Source organism: Eptesicus fuscus, chromosome 6 (assembly GCF_027574615.1).
Source record: "Eptesicus fuscus isolate TK198812 chromosome 6, DD_ASM_mEF_20220401, whole genome shotgun sequence".
Lineage (NCBI taxonomy): Eukaryota > Metazoa > Chordata > Mammalia > Chiroptera > Vespertilionidae > Eptesicus > Eptesicus fuscus.
The window spans coordinates 31,462,463-31,486,133 of NC_072478.1; the positions used below are offsets into that span (position 1 = coordinate 31,462,463).

General features: G+C 38.6%; 1 protein-coding gene across 1 annotated transcript; it reads left to right on the top strand.

Annotated features, from left to right (window-relative positions):
• Positions 1-19: 19 nt before the first annotated feature.
• ESCO2 (establishment of sister chromatid cohesion N-acetyltransferase 2) lies at positions 20-23,170 on the top strand. The gene is made up of 11 exons (XM_054716933.1): positions 20-34; positions 1,387-1,455; positions 2,591-3,422; positions 5,577-5,670; positions 8,445-8,502; positions 11,599-11,725; positions 13,198-13,329; positions 14,394-14,483; positions 15,370-15,513; positions 17,470-17,645; positions 22,726-23,170. The coding sequence occupies exons 2-11, from the start codon at positions 1,403-1,405 to the stop codon at positions 22,856-22,858; spliced, it is 1,839 nt and encodes a 612-aa protein (XP_054572908.1). The 5' UTR covers positions 20-34; positions 1,387-1,402; the 3' UTR covers positions 22,859-23,170.
• The last annotated feature ends 501 nt before the right edge of the window (positions 23,171-23,671 follow it).

The window sequence follows — 23,671 nt, forward strand, 5'->3', positions numbered from 1 at the left end:
TGGCTGAGGAGAGCTCGCCCGCCCTGAGGTGCAGGTAATTGCCGCCGAGGGCTGCGGCTGGGGCTGGAACGCGGAGGACTGGAGGTTCTGCAGAGCGTGGCGGGGCTGGCTGTCAAGGAGTAAAAGAACTTTTCCTCTGGGCTTGGCGCGTCGGCGGCGTGAGACCGAAGCCACCAACCGGTTCGGCACACTTGCAGGTCACCGGGGTTCCTGTCTTGCCTACGCCGGGGTTTTCTTGGCTTTTTGCCCCGAAAGGCATTCTTTTCCTCATTCAGTCTTATAGGGGTCTTCTCTTAAGCCGCAGCTAGACATTAGTTCCCAGAGACCCGGGTCTCTGCGTTTAACTTTGAAATCACGCTTGTGTCATTTTAAAAAAAATATACCTGACCCGAAGGCAGGGCAAGAGGAAACTTTTACCCAGCAACATGCCCTCTGCTCGAGAGTTACGTGGCATGATTGTTTATTTTCAGCCGCCTTCGAAGGCCAGGCTATTTTATAAAAGGAAACTAGCGGCCCTCGCCGGTTTGCTCGCTGTTGAGAGCATCGGCCTGCGCACTGAAGGGTCTCAGGGTCTCAGGGTCTACCCCCGTCAAGGGCATGTGTGTGGGATGCTGGCTCATCCCCTCCCCGTGGGGGCGTGTTGGGGAGGCCACCAGGCGAGGTGTCTCTCTCACAGGGATGTTTCTCTCCGCCTCCCCACCTCCCTTTCATTTTCTAAAAAAAAAAAAAAAAAATAGGCCCTCGGGTGAGGATTAACAACAAAAAAATAAAATGGGGACAAGGATAACATAAAAAGGGAACAAGCGGCTTGGTCCAGGATCCTGGGCTAGTAAAATAGGAGAGGATTATGCTTTCCCTGTTTTCTTGCTGGATTCTGGTGAAAATGAGAAACGATTTCCTGGGTGTACAGGTTATTGAGAAACAGTTACATCAACCAGAAAATGTGTTAAATGGAATATAAAGGAAGCATAGGTGGATTGGAAGCATAGGGCAGCATCTCACAGTGGCAGGGGTAGGCTGAGGGCAATGGCAAGGAAGGCGTTCCAGATGAAAAGTGTTTTTAAACTTGGTAGGAATTAATCAGGCTAATTACAAGAGAACGTCTGCCCTGAAACGGGGTAAAACAAATACTTCCTTTGTGGTAGGGTCATTTCCCTGCTTGTATTTCCTGTTCGAATTGCTACTGTGATGTAGTGTTTTCCCTTTTCTTTTTTATATATTTCAAATCTTTATTAAAGTAATTTGCTTTAAAAATTATCCTTTTCTTGGATCTGTAACCATTACCCATCTGAAAAATTTTTCAAACTTTTAAGATATAATTTTGGTATACTGGTTTTTATGCACATTGGGTGAATTTGATCATTGTAATTGTCTTGTTGCTTTTAGGGGTTCAATTAAGAAGATGTCAGCTTTTACTCCAAGGAAAAGGAAGCAGAATTCTTTGAACTGTGACAAGTGAGTCTCATCCTATGGGTAGAAATTCAGAAAAGAAGAATTCACCTTTGGGCTTTCTTACCTTCTCTTAAAATTTCCCTTTTTTCACTGGCCTACTTCTTGTAGCTATAATAGTATTTTATATTCTAATTCTAGTCTGGGAATACTGTAAGCTTTTATAATTAACTAGAGGCCCAGTGCACAAAATTTGTGCACTTGGGGAGTCCCTCAGCCTGGCCTGCGCCCTCTCGCAGTTCGGGAGCCCTCGGGGGATGTCCGACTGCTAGCTTAGGCCCGCTCTCTGCGGGGAGTGGGCCTAAGCCAGCAGTCAGACATCTTAGCACTGCCAAGGAGGTGGGAGTTTCCCACCACCGCCACTGCGCTCGCCAGCCGTGAGCCCAGCTCAGGGCTTTTGGCTGAGTGGTGCTCTCCCTGTGGGAATGTACTGACCACCAAGGGGCAGCTCCTGCGTTGAGCATCTGCCCCCTGGTGGTCAGTGTGCGTCATAGTGACTGGTTGTTCCCCCATTCAGTTGATTTGCATATTAGCCTTTTATTATATAGGATTATTTAATGCTTTTGCCAGGGAATCAGAGAAAGAGCTGTTTCTCTGTGGCTTCAAAATGTATGTTAAATCTTTCATTACCTTGCTCCTTTCTACTCTCTTATGTAACACTTAACATAGCATTTTGCATACAATAGATACTTGTTTGTAAGCAATCCTAGAAAGTCTGTGTACTTAGTACTTACTACATGTCATACCACATATAAATTACTCCCCACAGAACAGGCCCTAATTACATAGAATTAATCATTTTAGGGGACTTATAGCCACTCAAGCAAAGTATATGGGCTATAATTTGTATATGGCCAGGACTTTGAAATAGGTTTTAAACACTCACTTAATCTCAAAGCTTCTTGTAAAGTGTTTCACAAACACTGTCTTTTGAAAAATAATTGAATGCTTTGTTTGGTAAAAACATAATTTGAGAATCCTACTTTTAAAACTAATAAATAATGTGTGTGAATGGATGTTTGGTGGAGAGGATGTATTGTTTTGTAGTGTGACCATTGGGTAGAATTGTTATTTAGCAGTAGATTGACATAAAAAATTGAAGCAAAATAACAGTTCTTAACAATGGACTTTTTTTTTATAGCCTATTATCTGACATTCCATCAAAGAAATTAATTTTGGATTTTACTGAAAATATATTTTCATCACCTAATAAAAAATACATTTGCCAAAGTAATGAAGAAAATGTGCATTGCTCTCAACAAGGCCATTTCACTTCAAGTCTGCTCAAAACAACTAAAACAGATAGATTACCATCTGCAAATCAAGGTTCACCTTTTAAATCTTGTGTGTCTACTGTATCCTTTTACAACAAAAATACTAGTAAGTGTTACCTCAATCCATTGGAGAGAAAGATGATAAAAGAGAGTAGATCCATTTGTCTAAAAACTAATAATGAAGATACATCTTTTCCCAGTGTGACAGAAAAAATGCAGGAAAAAACAATCTGCTCCAAGAAGATGAAGAAAAAACCACAGAAGAGTTTAACTGCTAAGTGTCAACCAAGTTATAAGTGCAACAAGCCTGTATCAAAGAATTCTAAAAATTCCAAGCAAAATCGAGTGGCCTACAAACCAATTGTAGAGAAAGAGAATAGTTGTTATTCAGCTGAAAATAATTTAAATGCTCCTCGAGTTCTAAGCCAAAAAGTCAAACCACAAGTAACACTCCAGGGTGGAGCAGCATTTTTTGTTAGGAAAAAATCCTCTCTTAGAAAATTGTCTCTGGAAAACAAGCCATTACTGGGACTCACCCAAGAGAATAAATCAGAAGTGATTCAAGATTCTGATGTAGAGACTGTCAATGAAAGAAAAAGTTTTGAGACAAGGCAAGTGCCAAAGTGCTTGTTGCTACAAAAGGAACTGAACATTGAGCTGCTGGGTATAAGAAATAAAGATGAAGATAATTTAATAAAGGTAAAGAAAACTAAACATACCATTTTAAAAACTAAGTTGGCTATATAACAAAACCTCAATATACATACTATACATGTAACATAATTGAACAAAATGTTTCTTTCTTTGCATTCTGGATGACTGCTTTTATGAAACCAAATAGTTTAATCACTATAAAGAATTTAGAGGCAGGATGGAAAGATGGGACATTTCTCCCCTTTTTGGCTTAAGGAAGCCTACCAACATTTCCTTGGCATTAAGGTATACATTTTATTAAATTTCCTCATGACAAAACTGAAGTCCAGAAAAGCTTAACAACTTTTATTCAATAGTGTTTTCAGAAAGTAGAAATAACAAAATTCATGTAGTAGGTTTCCAGAGTATGAGCATATGGTTTTTTGTTTTAGCTTATTATTTCAAGTACTAGATTGCAGAAAATTTAGAGGTCACAGAAAGTATAAAAATATATCTTCTGTAAACCCACTACTTGGAGATGATCACTGTTAACATATAGCTAGTTGGATTTTTGTTTACTTTTTGTAGTATGTTTTCATGGTTGCCATTCTGTGCTTTTTGATCTTACTCATAAATTTAACACAGCCCACACTAGTGTTGTCTGACCAGCTGCATGTAATTTAAATTTTTTATGGCCACATTAAAAAGTTTTTTTTTAAATGTTTAGCCTAATTATATATATATATATATACATATATATATATATATATCTGTGTATATATATATATTTTAAATATATGTTTATTGATTTCAGAGAAGAAGGGAGAGAGAGATACATACATTAATGATGAGAGAGAATCATTGATTGGCTGCCTCCTGCACACCCACTTCTGGGGATCGAGCCCGCAACCCAGACACCCTGATCTGGTTCATAGGTCGACGCTCAACCACTGAGCCACAACAGCCAGGCCAAAAACCTACATCTTGATGGGGTTTTGAATTTAGGTTACATGGGTATATAAGTTTATCAAAATTCATCAAACTGTATACTTTATATCTGTGCGCTTCACTGTATATAAAGTGCCTAAATTTTTAAAAATTGGGGGGACCATTCAAGCTAAAATTCAGCACCCAGTTATCTCCTAGTTAGTATTCTCTATATCTATTTGGTAGAGTGACATGACAAATTCTCTGAATGTTCTTTTCTGCTTTATTTTCTGAGCATCATTTTAAGGGGCTAGATATTAGATTCTATCTAGTTGTCATCAGTCTGAGAAGCTGCGCTTGTGTGCATCTTAAATTTGTGGAACTAGGCTCTCCTCTCTTAAGATTTTATTAAGTACTCACTACTAGTATTCATTTCTACTAGCTAGGTGTGAAGCCTGTTTTCATTATTGGGTTAAAACCTTTCCCCAACTCATGGAGCCCTACAAAATGGCAAATTGATGGGTTGTCCCATCTCTACTGAGAAATTATGGTCTTTTAAAGCAGTTCTACTTTAAGCAAAAGTTTTTTTTCCTTTCCCACAAACTATATTTTCTAAATTTCACCAAACTATAGTGTTAGTAAAATTTGTCAGAATTTTTTTCTATTTTGCTTTTTCCACTTCCCAGCTCCTGCCCAAAAAGTGGAGTTAGAAGCCTCCCCAACTACTCCAGAATGTTCTTTTTATGACAAAAGGTCCCTTTCCAGTTTGGTGGCTACTGGGGAAATTTCTGCCATTTTCACTAATTATTTTTGTTCAATTACAGAAAGGATGTTCAATAAGCTTAAGTCTGCCATCTTTATCAGAATTATAATACATTTTTTATAGGATGACAAATTACAGACTTGTCTTTTTTAACTGTTTTTTTTTTTAAATTGATTTTAAAGAGAGAGACATCATTGAGAGAGAAAATATCATTTGGCTGCCTCCTGCATGCCCCCAACCTGGGCATGTGCTCTGACTGGGAATCGAACCAGCAACCTCTCAGTGCATGGAATGATGCTCAACTAACTGAGCCACCCCAGCCCAGGCCACACTGTCTTTTAAAGGGTTATGCATACTTAGTAAATATGCAGGAAATTCTCCTTAAAATAGGATGAAAATTGAGAATTTAAAATCATGTTATAAAATAATTCATAATAAATTAGATATTTTGATTTAGAAACAGATCTATTGGAATTCATTCACTAAGTGGAAAATGGTTTTCTTAAATTTTACCTATTCATTATCTTCAGGATTCATCAAGTGGAGTAGTTTCTTCAAGGGAGTATAAACCTGAAGAAAATAAGTGTTTTTCTTCAGAAGATTCTCACAGTGAAAACAAGGCAGGTAAGAGAAAACTTCTCTTCTTAAAATGAATTTATTGACTAAGGATAATACTTCATTACATGTATCAGTATAAAATCATATACAATAATGTTTTGGTATATATATATATATATATATATATATATATATTAGTATGTGTGCCTGCGTTTCTTTTGGTGACACTATTTTGTGTGATAAGCAATGCAGTGCATTTTGTTTGGGGGTTTGTTGTTTTCAAATGCATTGCATTTTTAAAAGGAGGAGACAAGGAGGCCTTAGATTGGAACTTGGTCTATGGGATGTGGCCAAGTTACTTAAACACCCTAGAGCTGGGTGTTCTCATGCCTACCCTACCTATCTTTTACCCTGTTAAATAATAGGAAGGACTAAAAACAATTTATATTATAGGTTTGATCAAAGCGAGATATAAGTGAAATTTACTAAGCCATGGAAAGGACACTGAATTGAGCATCAGGAACCTTGAGATTTTGTCTAGGTCTGCCACTAATTAACTGTGGGATCTAGAGAAGAGATCTCTAAAGTAAGGGTGTTAGTCTTCATTTGTAAATTCCTCTTCCTTCTGAAATTCTGTTATTAACTTATGGTGTCATTTTTCAATTAAATAGTGTTTACTAAACTATGAATTTATAAATAAGTTAATTAACATTCTATTTACAGATTCTTAATAACTTTACTTCATTGGTTATATCTATAAACTAGAGGCCTGGTGCATGAAAATTCATGCACTGGAGGGGGTGGTCCCTCAGCCCCGCCAGCCCCCTTTCACAGTCCAGGAGCCCTCAGGGGCAGGAGGCGACCCGGCAATCAGGGGAAGGCAACTCCCCCATCACACCTCTGCTGCTGCCACTGCCGGCAGTGCAAGCCTTGGCCAGCCCTGGTTACCTGAGCCTCGGGCAGCCCTGGGCGGCTAGGCAGCCGCCATCCAAGGCTTGCCTGCACCTTGGCTGTTGGCTGGGCAGCCGCCATCCAAGGCTTGCCTGCACCTTGGCTGTTGGCTGGGCAGCCGCCATCCGAGGCTTGCCTGTGCATTGGGCCGGACCTGGGTGGCTGGGGGACTGAGGGGACTGGGTGACTCTGGAGGCAGGCGCATGGAGTGGCTGGGCCCACCTGGGGGCAGGCCCGGCCTTGCTGCGCGCCTGCTGCCCCAGCAGGGCTGATGGGACTGGGCACCACCATCTAGGGGTGTGGGTGCCGCCATCTTTGAGGGCGGGGCAGTCAATTAGCGTATTCCCTCCTTCTTGGCTGTGGGCACCACCATCTTTGAGGGCGGGGAAGTCAATTAGCATATTCCCTCCTTATTGGCTGTGGGCGCCGCCATCTTTGCGACAGTATGAGGGTCAATTAGCATATTCCCTCTTTATTAGATAAGATTTGGAATTACATTTAAATTCTAGGAGTAGACATACTATATATGTCTAGGTGAGAAACTAGCTCATAGGAAGAAAACAAAAAAATATATAAAAACTAAAAGCAAATCTGGAATAATAACCCTTATGAGGACCTAATTTTACTTATATATAAACTAGAGGCCCAGTGCACGGATTCTTGCAGCGGTGGGGTCCCTCAGCCTGGCCTGTGGGGATTGGGCCAAAACCAGCCCTTCGACATCCCCTGAGGGGTCCCAGATTGCAAGAGGGTGCAGGCCAGGTAGAGGGACCCCACTGGTGCATAATCGGGGCCAGGGAGGGATTGCGGGAGGTCTCCAGGGCGTGTCCGGCCCATCATGCCCAGTCCCGGTCAGCCGGACCCCAGCAACAAGTTAACCTACCAGATGGAGCGTCTGCCCCCTGGTGGTCAGTGCAAGTCATAGCGACTGGTTGAATGGTGGAATGGTTGGACACATATTAGGCTTTTATTATATAGGATATAATTTTATAAATATATACTAATATAAATATTTGTATATGATTGTTCATAATGTAATAGCTAACATTACTGGATGCTGAATATGTACCAGGCAGTGCTAAGTATTTAGTATGCATTATGTTTTACCAAGGTTTTGCTATCACTGATACAATGGAACATGTAACAGAAAAATAATGGATTTCTGTTTACAGTAGTTATAAAATTTTCTTTGTGTTTATTTCCCATGTATATCTTTGTTGAACTGTATTCAGATCTTTTGCCCATTTTGAATTGGACTGTTTTCTTATTGTTGAGTTGTAAGAGGGTTTTTTGTATTCTGGATACAAGTCCTCGATCAGAAATAGGATTGTAAGTATTTACTCCCACTCTGTGGCTTGTCCTTTCATTTTCTTAAGTATTTTTTTGCAGAGCAAAATGTTTAAATTTTATAATTCCAACTTAATTTTTCTTTCATCTATTGTGTTTTTGTGTAAAAACTTAGCACTAAACCCAGGTTCATGCAGATTTTTCTCTTATATTTTCTTCTAGAAGTTTTATATTTTCACACTTTACATTTAAATATGTGATCCATTTTGAGCATGGGTATATATGTAAGAATAGTCATTCTTTTGCATATGGATGTTCAATTGTTCCAGCATTTGTTGACTATCCTTTCTCCATTGAAGTACCTTTGCCTTTTTGTAAAAAATCAGTTGATTTTATTTGCATGGGTCTGTTTTTAGGCTCTCTATTATGTTCCATTGATCTATTTGTCTATCTTTTTGCCAATATCATACTGTCTTGATTGCTACTACATCTTAACTTTAAGTAATGTGAGTATTTGGTCTCATTAGCCTTTAAAATCTTAAGATATAAAGCTTTGAGTTTATTTTGTAATACAAATTATTGTCAACTTTTCCCTCTACCAGTTTCTTCTGAGTCCATTGTCTATCCCATCTTCAGTGCATCTTCAGTCAATACAAAAAGGTAGGAATTGTTTTTATTTTAATGTTCTATGATTATTCAATTACTAGAGGCTTGGTGCACAAATTAGTGCATGGGTGGGGTCCGGCCAGCCCTCCCCGATGGGGGCTGATCAGGGCCGGGCTGGCAGGGAGGGGAGGGGCCGAGCCAGGTTGTGGGGGGTGATCAGTGCCCTGATCGAGCTGGTTGCCACCACAGTGAGCATCATAGCAGCCGGTCCTTCCAGTTGTTCTGTTGTTCCATTCTTGGCTTTTATATATATAGATATGTCCTGTGGATCTCTTTTTCTTTCTTGTACTGTTCAATTTGGAGAGCAATTTTTCCTTTTCCACTAAGGAGAAATTAAGAATAGAAGATGAAATCATATCTTTTCATAGAAGCTTCCTAAGAACCTAAGAGTTGAGAGAAGAAAAAAGATTTTTATGAGTTTGAGAGAAGAGAAAGGTCTTTATAATTGCCAACATTTTTATGTATAACCTGGCCCATAATAAGCAGTCTATATCCATTATCTCACTTAGTCCTCACAACAACCTAGAAGGAAGATGGCATTATCAATTCCATTTTTAGCTGAGGAAACTTAGTAATTCAGCCACAGTTACACAGCTATTAGGTGGCAGAGCCAGGACTGGAATCCACATCTGAATCAAAGTCCATTAGGCTATATTGCCTTCCCTGGGTGATAATATATTAGTAATAGTTAATGTTTAATGAGCACTTACAACCTTATGATGTAGGTACCATTATTATCCCCATATTATAGATGAGAAACTCAGGCAAGAAGTGTAAGTAATTTGCAGCAGCTTGATAAATTCCTGAAGCTACCCCTATCCTGGTCAAAGCTAAGAGTGGTGTGTGGGAGGCATGAATAGATGTGAGCATGGTAGGTGGAAAGTGCTAAAAAAGAAGTTTGTTATGGTCTGAACATCTTGCTAAGAAGCTTTGGTACTTCTCTTCCCATTTGATGATAAATAACTACAGGTATTGAGAAAGGCACTTCCTAGCTAAGTTCTCCTATTCTTAGGTGTTTCTCACCTTAAATCACCTGAGAGATTGGGTTGGGTGGACAACTTTCCCTCTCAAAGGCCATAGTCCTATTTTTTTCACCTTTCCCTTTTCTCATCTATGTCTTCCTTCATGACTGTTTATTAAGCGTTGAAATCTATCACAATTAGCTGATAAAGGTGTGTAAACTCATTTAATCTGGCATAAGGAGATATTAGGATACTATTGGTTGAGTCATTTGAAATAGCTCTTTTATGTAGGACCTAAAAGGTCAAATATCATCAATTTCTTGTGGTTTGATCTATTACTTTAGGTAGACTACAGATTCTCTGGTTCACAGTTTCACATTCATTTTTTGTTTGTTTATTCCTTTATTTGGTGAACACTTACAAAGTACTATGTGGTATTGAACTATACTGAGTTTTTAGAACTGTGACGATAAACAGTACATGGTCCTGCTACGATTAGAGGAGGATAGGCATTTAAATGAGCATATATAATAAAGTGTTAAAATTGCTAAGATAGAAGTAAAGCGATGGTGGTCATGCATGCTGGGATGGGAAAAGATGAGTCACCTTAGCAAAGGTGGCATAAAGAAGAGGGTGTCAACAACCTAGCTAAGTGTTTTCTATATTACATGTATTTACCATTAATAGCATGTCAAATCAGTTTAAGGGCATTATATCCAGCATTTAAATGGAATCATGCATCTCTCATATAGTGTGCTTAGTGAAAGATTTTTTTAGTTGTGTGTGTGTATGTGTCTCTATTGGTCATGATGTAAAATATAATTTTTACCATAGGTTTGCAAAGTCATTTTGAAAGCCATTCTAATTAAATGATCACAAAACAGTTTGGCTTAGCTTAAAGCATTAGACAGTTTTTTTTCCCCAGTGTTTTCTTTTTTCTTTTTAAATACATTTTATTGATTTTTTTACTGAGAGGAAGGGAGAGGGATAGAGAGCTAGAAACATCGATGAGAGAGAAACATCGTTTAGCTGCCTTCTGCACACTTCCTACTGATTATGTGCCTGCAACCAAGGTACATGCCCCTGACCGGAATCGAACCTGGAACCCTTGAGTCTGCAGGTCGATACTCTAGCCACTGAGCCAAACCAGTTAGGGCTCCCCAGTGTTTTCTTATCAGATTTTGTTTCTGTTTGAATCTCTTGCTTTAGGCACTTGGTTTGTTTCCTTGCCTATTTTCTCTTACCTCTACTCTAAGGCAAGGATTACAAACTCAAATGCCTACAGAGCCAGGCAGGCTGGGTGGAGACTGGAGCCAACTGGAGAATGCATGCCCCATCTAAAAGAGCATGTGCTGTTTAGATTGATCTAGTGGGTTCTTAGAAAAAATAGAGATCTAGAGATCTTATAGTGTCTCTTACAGTATTGGAAATATATATATTTTTTCAAGTGAAATCTCTAGATTTTTAAAATATTGGTAGCTAATCCAAAGCTTTCAACACCATGGGAGTCATTCAAAACATATCTGCTAGCTGACTTTAGCCTTTCGGGGAGAGGGGAAGGCCTTCAAGCTGCAACCTCTAACATTGTTTCCTAATGGGGAAAAGTTTCCTCAACATCTATCCAGCCAAAATTTTTTCCCCCTAGGAATTTGAGAACAAGTGCATGTATTAGCCTCAGCCACTGCCCAAGTAAAAAGATGTTTATATGCTGATGGCTAACTTCCTATGGACTTACCTGTAAGCTTTAATATTAGAGTCTACTTATTTGTGTGGTATTCCAGGAATTTCTCTAGACCTACATGGTTAAATATCATCCTAAGGTTTGATAAAGCAAACAAAAGATTATTTTTTACAAGTGAAATCAAGTTACTAAGGGATCCTGCATATGTACATCTGATACAATAGATGAAAGTCCCTTGTGTTTGTAGTTTTAAGATGAGGATTTGAGTTACCACCATTCTTTACTAGTTACTTAACTCTGAGTAAATTACCAATCCTCTCTGAGTAGGTCTGAGGTTTCTCATTGTTCCTGGTATTATTACTTTATCAAGTTATTGTCTATAAAAAGCACTAAAAATTGTCAGGTGCTCTGCAGATTAAATAATGTTTATCAACTTTCTATTTTAAGATCTCTAGTTGGAGAACAGTCTTCTGTGGCATCCATCACACCTACTAACTTTTTGAAACAGACCAATACACAGAAAAGTATTAATGCCAGAGATGCAAACAAAGAAACAAAAATCCAGCTCGTCATTGTGAGTAGATTCAAAACAAAGCTCCTCCTGTACGTGGCTCTCACATATAGAACCTGTTGTCTTAGCATAGTTAATATGGGTTATAGATATTCTGAGTTTGTAAATGCCAGCTTTGTTGGAGTGGCTGCGTTTAAAGCTAGTCAAGTATATTTTCAAATTGATAGTGTTGGGAGAAGCTAGTAATTTGGCAGAGTGCTGATGAATGAGTTGTATTCAAATAAGGAAGATTATTGTTGATTAGCAAAAGATTTAATGAAAATAGCTACATTGTATTGGACCTGGGTTTGGCAAATTATGACCATGGGCCAAATCTGGACCATGGCCTTTGAGCTTAAAATGGCTTTTACATTTTTAAAAAGTTAGCGAAAGGAGAAGAATATGTGACAAATCATATGTGGTTTGAAAAGCATAAATATTTACTATCTGGTTCTTTGCAAAAAAGTTTGCCAGCTCCTATATCAGACTCTTCAGAACCAAGTATTTTTAGTAGCATTAAGTAAGGCCTTATTAGATAGAATGCAGATTCATTAATGAGCCATGAAATTGAATATTCCTGACTTCCCTATATTCGTTACTTTATCTGTGCTTTCCCTTAACTATTATGTATTATATTTATTTTTATCAACTCCTGGGGCAAAGAATTTTTATATTCCTAAACACTTAAGGGAAAAAAAATACATAATGATATAGAAGTTCTAAAATTTTTGCCCTTCCTCTTTGAAATAAGACTTTTAGGTCTCTATTTAAGAGCTTAATAAAGAAGTTTCCATTATTCATCTTAGCTATAAATTTTATGATTTATACTTCTTAGAACTATGGATCTACCTAGCTAAAGAATCTTGAGTTTTTTTAAATTCTTTTTTTCTCTCTCGTTTGAATCTTGAGTTTTTTGAAAATATACATTTTTATTGATTTCAGAGAGGAAGGAAGTGGGAGAGAGAAACATCAACGATGAGAGAGAATCATTGATCGTCTGCCTCCTGCACGCCCCGCACTGGTGTTCAAGCCTGCATTCCAGGCATGTGCCCTGAGCAGTTTTCAGTAACCACCAGAGGCTCTCCCCGACGATAGTGACCAGCACCCTGCCTTCGTCTGGCACCCCTATTCACTTGATCCACCATCCCGCCATGGCCGACACCTGCCATGGTCCCAGCTCTGCCACCTGCTGCCGATGCCTGCCATATTCCGTGTGCGCCCCCTGGTGGTCAGCGCATGTCATAGCAACTGATTTTTTTGGTTGTTCGCTGTTTGGTCTCTTTGCATATTAGGGTTTTATATATATAGATTGCATTTTTACGTCTTTTTCATTTTGTTTGGGGTGGAGGGAGGATATTATAACTAAACTTTCACTTAGTATTTCACTTGTGCTAGCATAAAAGAAAAATAAGGAAAAATTTGAATGAATGGTTACATGTATTAAATGGAGATCTATTTGTGATATGTTTAGATGTGGCCTCCCCCTTCATTAACAGGACGCAGGTCAGAAACATTTTGGAGCCACCATGTGTAAGGCTTGTGGCATGATCTATACTGCTTCCAACCCTGAAGATGAACTGCAGCATGTTCAGCACCACCACAGATTTCTGGAGGGAGTCAAATACACAGTAAGTCAAAAAAATAGCCTTTCAATTTGTTCTAAAAGTAAAAGTGCTTTAAGAGATATACATATTTTTTTGCTTAAATATTGAAAGATCTGTATATCCATAAATATTTCATCATCAACTACAGTTTTATTGTTCTTAATATTTGAGGCTGACAGTATTAAAAAGTTAACTTTTTTTTTTTTTAAAGTGCCATTTTAAACTATCCTACTATAAGAGAAGTATTGTTCTAGGTTAAGTGAATACCCTGTATTCTTACCTCTAGCTTTCTGAACAGAGTTGAACAGTCAACAAAATTCAAAGACTTGAGGATCATCGTCCCTCTCCCCACCACCACCACCACCATTTTAATTTCTTCTTTAGAGAAAACAGCTTTTTTATGACTTATCCAGGATTTTCTTTTTCTGAGAGGAGATGTTTCTTTATCAAGCAATCAAGCAACTTTCTAGTCCAAATACATCCTATTGTGGGCCTTATCTTTATGACTGATCCTGCTACTCAAATCATCCTTCTCTCCACCACCCCCCACCCCATTTTTATTGCTGTAGTTCATACCTTCATAATATTTTCAGCCTGGTTTATTATACTACCCCTCCCCCATTTTTCCCACTCCTAATAATTTATTCTTTTCCAAGTTAGTAGGTATGATGGATCCTACATATTCCTATGAGGAGCACTTATTTGACTTTGCCTTGTTTCATAGTAGATTATGTATCTCTTATATAAAAGGCACATGGCCATAACGCCGTCACGACCAAACGAGCAGGGGCTGTCATGGCGGGCAGGGCAGGGAGTGAGCTATTAGCAGCAGAGAGCTACGAGCTGTGGAGGGCGGGGCAGCAAGCTACTAGCGACGATGGGCAGGAAGGCCAGTGGAGGCAAGTGGAAGCGAGCTATGAGTACACGATTTTGTGCACGCTGGGCCTCTAATATACATATATCCCAGTAGGATGTCGGCCCCTTGAGGACAAGTTTGGGGCAGCTTTTATTTCCCTTTCCCCATTTTTTTAGTTAGATTTTGTTGTATCTTTTAAAATATCACTTACTCTTCTTTTTGTCTTCTCCAGGGGTGGAAAAGAGAACGTGTAGTAGCAGAGTTTTGGGATGGGAAAATTGTGTTGGTCCTGCCACATGATCCAAGTTATGCTATCAAAAAGGTATGGAACATTAGCTTTCTAATTGTTCTCCTATTCCCTCCATCTCCCCCACCAAGAAATCACATATGTTGAAGTGGGAACTACTTTTGTTGATAGATAATCCACTTTGGTACACATGTGAGGATGATTTTCCTACTAGTTCATACAAAACTAGCCTCAGAATTACAATTCAAGTAAAGGAATGGCAGTTGGAGATTAAAGACAATAGCGTCAGCCGTAACCACTTTGACTCAGTGGCTATTACATCAGCCCGCAGATTGAAGGGTCCCAGGTTTGATTCAATTCAAGGGCACATAACTCGGTTGCAGGCTCATCCCTGGCCCTGGTCGGGGTGAGTGCAGAGGCAACCAATCGATGTCACATCGATGTTTCTCTCTCTCTCTCGCCTCCTCCCTTCCACTCTCTCTAAAAATAAATGGAAAAATATCCTCAGATGAGGACTAACAACAACAACAAAAGACAACTTTACCTTTATCTTCCACTTGTGAAAAACATTAACTGAGAGATGAATGGCCCCAGAGTCTGTTTTTTATGTTATTGTTGCCTGTGTTTCTTGGGCTACATGTTTAGCCCCAGTGAACAGTGAATAAAACTGAAACAAAATCTGTTTTGGCACTTCCTACTTTTTCTCCCTCCCAGGAGTCTGAATTTCTTTCTCCTGAAAGTGATCTTTAAAATAGGTTCTTAGAAACCTGTTGTTTCCAAAGTGGCAGATACATGTATCAATAATGAAATGATTGGGGGGAGAGGGTTTGTAAATTTAGGAAATAGAGATAAAATAGGCTAAAATGATAGTAATCATAAATTTTGTATATATAATTATATGTAGTTTCAATTATAATTTTTAAAATATATTCACCTCTTTTGATTTTTTTAATGTCATTAGGTAGAAGAAGTGCAAGAACTTGTCGATAATGAATTGGGCTTTCAGCAAGTTGTTCCCAAATGTCCAAACAAAACCAAAACATTTCTCTTTATATCTGATGAAAAGAGAGTAGTTGGGTGTTTAATTGCAGAGCCCATCCAACAGGTATGTTGTAAGTCTTTTAAATTATTGGCATAATTTGTGAGCAAAATAGTTAGGAAAAGTCTCAATAAGTCTCAAGCATTTAAGACTACTACCATAAATAACATTTTTTCCTACTAAAACATCTTTGACCATATGAATAATTAAAGTTATTTCTGTTAATATTTGATATTTTGCCCAATATAAGTAGGGTAAGTCAATCTTATGTTCATGTAGTCATTTCTATACCTGGCCTATAAACTATGGTGATTCAGAGCCCAGTTATTGAATATTGGCTTATTGAAAAAGTCATTATTTGTCCTTTAATTAGAATCTATTTTAGGTACTAACATTGTTCTAGAAAAGGCGTTGGTAAATTTGTCTGTAGGCCAAATATGGCTGCCACCTATTTTTATAAATAAAGTTTTATTAGAATATAACCAAGCTCATTAATTTCTATATTATTGATGGTTGCTTTTGTGCTACCACGGCAGGGTAGAATGGGTGCAAAGAGCCTAAAATATAATTTGGCCCCTCTCAGGAAAAAATTGTCAACCCTTATTCTAGAACTAGAGGCCCAGTGCACAAAATGCATGCATGGGTATGGTCCCTAGGCCTGGCCTGCGATCAGGGCCATCTTCCCCAGCTGCCAGCAGCTGGCCCCTCCCCCATGCTGCCACCCACCCCCAGTTCCCCGTTCGCCATCGGGTGATTGGAGCCTGCCGGCCAGGGGAAGGGACCAAGAGGTTAGCTGGCAGGCTCCCATTGGGCGATGGGGCCTGCGGGCTGGGGGCAGCTCCTGCATTGAACGTCTGCCCCCCTGGTGGTCAGTGCGCATCATAGCGACCAGTCGTTCCACTGTTCAGTCAATTTGCATGTTACCCTTTTATTATATAGGATAGAGATTGTAGTTTTTGCCTTCAAAGAGCATACGGGGTAATCTTTAGCTAGAGATTTATAGTTGAAATGTGTTCTTATCTGACTGTATCATATTGCATACTTATGTCTCCTTCCTTTTAAAAATACTTATCACAATACATCTTGAAATGAAACTAGCATACATTTATTTTATACTTTCTGGTGGAGGGAAAAGATGGGTATAGTTATAAAGAGGTAGCAAGATGGAGAATTTTGTGATGATGCAATACCTCTGTATTTTGAGTGTGGTGGTGGTTAAATGAATAATGATAGAAAGTAATGAGTTGTCATGAAAGTATACACATACATTATACCCATGTTTTCTTGCTTTTGGTATTGTATCATAGTTATGGAAGGTATAACCCTTGAGGGAAACTGTTCTAGTTTTCAACTTCCTGTGAATCTATAATTATATCAAAATACAAAGTTTTCTTTAAAAGCCTTGCATGCCACCCAGCTGGTGTGGTTCAGTGGTTGAGCATTGACCTATGAACCAGGAGGCCACAGTTCAATTCCTGGTTAGGGCACATGCCCAGGTTGTGGGCTCCATCCCCAGTAGGGGTCATGCAGGAGGCAGCTTATCAATGTTTCTATCTTCCTCTCCTTTCCTCTCTGAAATCAATAAAAATATTTTTTTTAAAAAATAAACCTTAGCTGCCAACCAAATTTCATAGTTAACATGTAAAAATCTCCTTTGTGTTATCAGTTTTTAAAAATATCATATATATATTTTAGGCTGGAGAGAATGAGATAAGTATATTTATTTTATGTACTAAAAGTCAAGAGTCTGATTTTTTTACTTTTTTTTTTTTTAATAAAAGAGAAAAGTTTCATAATGGTGTGTAATACACTGGCATGTTGGGAATAGCTCAGTACTACTAGTAGTTTCTTCAAGCATTGTGTGGCTAAAAGTATTGCATAAATATGAACAAATTTTAACATTTTTGGTGAAGGTATAATAAGAATAATTCTAAATTCTTAAGTTTTGTTTAAGGAATGGTTTTTAAAAAGAAATGTGAACTTATCTGTATTAACTCTAGATGCTTCAATATATCATTACAGGCCTTCCGTGTCCTGTCTGAACCAACTAGTCCAGAATCCCCAGACTCTAAAGAATGCCATAGGGCTTGGCGGTGTTCCAATGTACCAGTACCTGCAGTCTGTGGAATAAGTAGGATCTGGGTCTTCAGATTTAAGAGAAGAAAGCGCATTGCAAGACGACTGGTAGATACGCTCAGGTAAGAAATAAAATGGATTTAGACCTAGATTAGCTTTCTCAGAACCTTTTCTGGCTCATGACGCAAAGGGACGTTGATAAGACACTGCTATATAAATTCTATCAAAATCAGGCTAAGTAAGGTAAGTGCTGGCAGTGAAAAAAATATACTCAGTTTAGGGCACATACCAGGTCTGAAACATTCTAACCCAGTGCTTTCACACTACCTGCAGTGAAGTTTGTTACAGACCAACACTTTAATAAAAGAAAATAAAGATGAATTGCTAGAAAATTAAATAGAAAAACCAAAAATAAAGGAAAATGCCCTAATTTTATTAGATTTAACAGATGTAAAATTAACATTTCAATAAATATATTTAACACAGTTAAATGTAAACATAGTTAAATATAAAACATAGAAAATTTTAAAAAGAAAATAGAGGTTTAAAAAAAGAATTACAGAAATTGTACTGAATCGCGTCCATCATGGCCAGGGGTGAATCTGAGGAGGGGTGGTGAAGGATGAAAGAAAACAGACAAGAGAATATACACTGAGTGGCCAGATTATTATGATCTCTGAACGCATAATAATCTGGCCACTCAGTGTGTGTGTGTGTGTGTGTGTGTGTGTGTGTGTGTGTGTGTATATTAGAGGCCTGGTGCATGAATTCATGCATGGGTGGGGTCCAGCCAGCCTGGCCAGGGGGAGGGGACATGGGCGGTTGGCTGACCTGCCTGCTGGTCAAACTCCTGGTCGAGGGGAAAATTTGCATATTAGCCTTTCATTATATAGGATATACACTGAGTGGCCAGATTATTATGCGTTCAGAAATCATAATAATCTGGCCACTCAGTGTAATTGGGACCAGGTGGATCACTGTGCCTGGATGAGGAAACAGTGACACAGCCTGTAAGCAGAAGCTTTATTTTATATCAGATCACACAAAGCAAAACAAGGGCAAGATGTTTACAGTGTTCTTGCAAATTTCAAATCTGCTTCTTTCTTGTTGTTGCCATTCTCTGAACTCTATCAAGCCTTGTTTTGGCAGCACTTGCTGCACACACACACACACACACACACACACCGCCCGCAGCCCACATTCCTTAGCTACCTAGGACTGCATGGTGGACTATAAGGTCAAGCTTACAACCATAGCCTTTTGGCTATAATTGTACTGGGAGGGCTTTGCCCTCCAAGCTAGGACTTGTATGTGGCTTTGCCACAAGTCAGTCTGAGTCTTGAACCTGTCTAAATGCTGTAGCCGCTCTCCACGTTGTACATGTCCATTGATAGTGTGTAAGTAATTCTTACTATAACTCATAACTAAATGTAAGTATAACTAAATGTAAAAGCAAATTAGTAAGACAACCCACAGAATGGGAGAAAATATTTGCAAATAATTTACCTAATAAGGGCCTATTATATCCAGAATAAAGGAACTCCTTTAATACAATAATAAAGACATAACCCAAATTAAAAATGGGCAGGATTTCAATAGACATTTCTTCAAAGAAATACAAATGTCTGATAAACACATGAAAATAAGCTCAACATAATTAGCTATCCAAACCAAATCACAAATCAAAACCACAAGATTCCATAGTTCATATCCACTAGGATGACTAATCATAAAGGGAAAATAAGTGTTGGTGAGGATGTGGGGGAAATTGGAATCTTTGTACTTTGCTATAGTAATGTAAAATGGTGCAGCAGCTGTGGAATGCAGTCTAGCAGTTTCTCAGAAATAAACTGTTACCATATGACCCAGCAATTGGACAAATAGCTATATATGCCAAAGAAAGGATAAGTCCACACAAAAACTGGTATATGAGTGTTCATAACAGCATTATTCATAGTAGCCACAAAAGCAAACAGCCAAGTTCATGATTAATGGATAAATATAATGTGGTATATCCATACAGTAATATAGTAAGACTAGAGGCCCGATGCACAAAATTCGTGCAAGGGGCTCAGCCCTCGCAGCCCCGGCTTTGTCTGGAAGGTTGTCTGGATGGTCATTCTGCTGTTTGGTCTAATTAGCATATTAGCTCCTTATTATATTGGATATTATTTTGCCACAAAAAGAAATGGAGTACGAGACATACTACAATATGGGTGAACCTTGAAAATATTATGCTAATTGAAATAAGTCAGTCAGTTTCCAGGGACTGAGAGACAGGTGAATGGAGAGTGACTGCTAATGGGTTCAGGGTTTCTTTTTGAGGTAATGAAAGTGTTCTGGAATTAGATATTGGTGATGGTTGCACAGTTTTGTGACTATTCCTAAAAAAGGACTGAATTGTACACTTTAAAGGATTGAGTCTTATGGTATATGAATTATATCTCAAAACTATATCAGTGACTCTCCATTTTAAACTTCTGTGTGTTAACACTGCATATTGATACTTAACGTTTCTGTGTGTGTGTGTGTGTGTGTGTGTGTGTGTGTGTGTGTGTGTGACAAATGAGCTTACTTCTTGCTCCCGTTAATTTACCTAGTCTAGGTTGGATAAGTGAGCTTCACAACACTTCTATCGACTTCTATACTTAATAACAGATTACAAACCAGAGACCGACTACACCTTAACCAAACCAAGAACCAACCTTTGAGTAGCACTATTCTAGCCCTTTCAGTTACATACACTTCTTAAGAAAGAGCACCAAAGACCACGGTGGGGATCCAGTCTTTGGCTATAATCCTGCCCACCCAGAAAGGGGAGCATTGAGAACCATTGGTGTCTATAGAGATTTTTATTGGATAGTTAGTTATAAAATACCTGTTTTCTATACTTTATATTAAGAGCTACATAAATTTGATATGAGAAATAGCAGTATCTAAGCTACTTCCAGCAGACCGTAGTCTAGCTTCTCAAACCTGAAAGTGCATATGAATCACCTGGGATCTTATTAAAATGCAGGTGTGATTCAGTAGGTCAGGGTGGGGCCTGAGATTCTGCATTCCTAGTAAGCCCTCAGGTGATGCTGAATGTTGCTGGTCTATAGATCATACTTTGAGTACTAAGGCATCTCTAAGCAATAACAAATGAGAATTAACCTTTTGCACTCAGATGTCGAGTGTGACTTGACACGGTTAGCATCGGTAGCAGGAATCGAGAAAAAAGCAAGCGAGTGCAAAGGGTTAAGTTGCCTTCAAAGGAGAAATAAACACATTCATTTGAGAACATATCTGTCTTTTCTCTCACATCTGAGTTGAAGGTACAAGTAACATAATTGACAGCTCATCCTGTATATGAGGAGACTTAGGTTGAATTGTCTCTTGTTTATATAGGCAATATCTATATATATAAAAGCCTAAGCGACCAAACAACTGGTGGCTATGATGCACACTGACCACCAAGGGACAGACTCTCAATGCACAGGATTGGGCTCCCTCCTGTCTGGATGGGGGCCTGCAGGGATCAGGCTGAACCGGCTATCCGACATCCCCTAAGAGGTCCTGGATTGCGGGAGGGCGCAGGCCAGGCCAAGGGATCCCACCAGTGCACGAATCCGTGCACCAGGCCTCTGGTGTTTAAATAATCACAAGAGTAGAAAATTATTCCTAGTTTAACATTTACTGTATGTTCTTTGTACTTTTAAGAACAAGGATATTCTCTTACATAAGCACAGTTCAGTGATCAAATTCAGGATATTTAATATGGATACAATGCTTCTGTCTAATGTATAGTTCATATTTCAGTCTTGTCATTTGTCTCAAGTGTCCTTTATAGCATTTTTTCCCCCTGTGCAGGATCGAATATTGCACTGAAGTCATCATATCTCTTTAGTTCTCATTTTCCTTAACCTGGAACAGTTTAGGCTTTCTTTGCTTTTATGACATTGAAGAATTTGAAGAGCACAGGCCAGTTACTTTATAAACTATCCCTCAATTTTGTTGAATTCTTTCAACCATTTCATCTTATTACTTTTGATCCTAATTGAGCTCTGGATCAAGGAGAGTTTAAGTCAAAATATGGAATAGTTTTTGCCTTCTTTCCCCCCCAAAAAAAATTTTGGTTGCCTCCCAAAATAAACATTGGGAGAGAGTTTTTGCCTTCTTAAAGCTCTGAGTGTGTGGTGTAGTTGAAAAGAATATAATATTGGTTATTGGTGATGGGTTTCTTTCATTATCTACTAGAGGCCCAGTGCATGATTTAATCATGCACCTGGTGCACCAGGCCTTTCAAAAGCCTCCAGCGCAGCCATGGCTCAGCGTCCTGCTGGCCCAATCAGCTACCCCAGCCACCCTGAGTCCCGCCCCCTGCACCTCCCGCTGGCCCAATCGTGGGCGTAGCGGAGTGATGGTAATTTACATATTACCATTTTATTATGTAGGATGGTTTTAATTATGTTTTTTTTTTATTAATCCCTACCTGAGGATATTTTTTATTGATTTCAAAGAGGAAGAGAGAGGGAGAGATAGAAATATCAATGATGAGAATAATCACTGATTGGTTGCCTCCTGCATGCCCCACACTGGGGACCCAGCCCACAACCCGGGCATGTGCCCTGACCAGGAATCAAACTATGACCTCCTGGTTCCTAGGTTGGCGATCAACCACTGAGCCACACTGGCCAGGCTCTATTGATTTTTAGAGAGAGTGGGAGGGAGGGGAAAGACAGAGAGAAACATCAATGTTTGTCGATTGGTTGCCTCCCCCACGTACCCTGACCAGGGCTAGGGATCGAGCTTACAACCAAGGTATGTGCCCTTGACTGGAATTGAACCCATGACCCTTCAGTCCGGGGGGCCAACACTAGCCACTGATCCTAACTGGCTAGAGCTATTGATGGTTTTTAATTAGCAATATTACCTCTTATTAGTTGCTCATTCCTATGCGTCATCTAGAGTCAGCTGGTTGTGATTCCCTTTATCTCAGAAGAATTTCGTCTGGACCTCAGCTTTCTCTGTGAAATAGGCTTCCATCTCTAAAATCTAAAGCATTAAGTCATTTTATCACTAAAAATGTGGATTTTAATCGAGTATTTAGAGAGATTGAATTTTTATATTTGGATTGCTAAAATAAAGTGTGCTAATGTTTAATCAAAATTGTAATTTGGTTCCATTGTTAAATTGTCTTTTCCTTTTTTTTTTTTTTAGGAATCGCTTCATGTTTGGCTGTTTTCTCAGCACTAATGAAATAGCATTTTCTGACCCAACACCAGATGGCAAGTTATTTGCAGCCAAGTACTGCAACACCCCTAATTTCCTTGTATACAATTTTAATAGTTAAAGCCAATTCCAACTGTAGAGTAATTATATGGATGAGTTAAGACAGTTTCTTATCATGTAATAACTACTTAGCAAATATCAAAATAAAAATACTGAAACGCACACACACACAACCTGGCTGTTTTAATCCTTATGAATTGAAAAGTCAGGGATAGATTTCTTGAAAATTATCTGGAGATTCAAAGAAAGGAAAAACCTTTGGATGATGTATACTGACTAACACTCTGAATCCTTAATTATGAAACTTTATAGATATAACTGGAAAATTACTTGCCCCTTACATAGGAACACTGACATGTTTTCCATAGAAATGTGACCCCTTACATTTTATTAAGCACTTTTGAACCAGGTTATCTCATGCTTAATCAGAAGCAAACAGGAAAATTTAAAGACAAATAATTTCCATGCCAGTTTTTAAAAGTAATTCCTGAATTCTATACACAGAATTCTCACCTTATAGGTAGCAGCTTAAATATATTCAGAAAGTCTTTAAATATCTAGTTTGTAATAGGGAAACATGGTAAAGAATAAGATTTTCATGTAGAACAGAATTCTATAGCTTAATGTTTTAAACTTTTAAAAAATCTTTACTCAGAAGAAATTCTCACCAGACTTAATTAAAGTTAAACCTAATTGCACTACTGTCATTTAATTTTTGGTGTATGGATGTTAATTATGCTACTTATCTTTAGTGTACTTACTACTGCTAATTGAAATAATCAACAAAATGGATGCCCAATTGGGATTAGATGATTCATATTGTTACATTGTAAAATTTTTGCATGTCTAAAATACATCTTATTTGTTCTGAGAT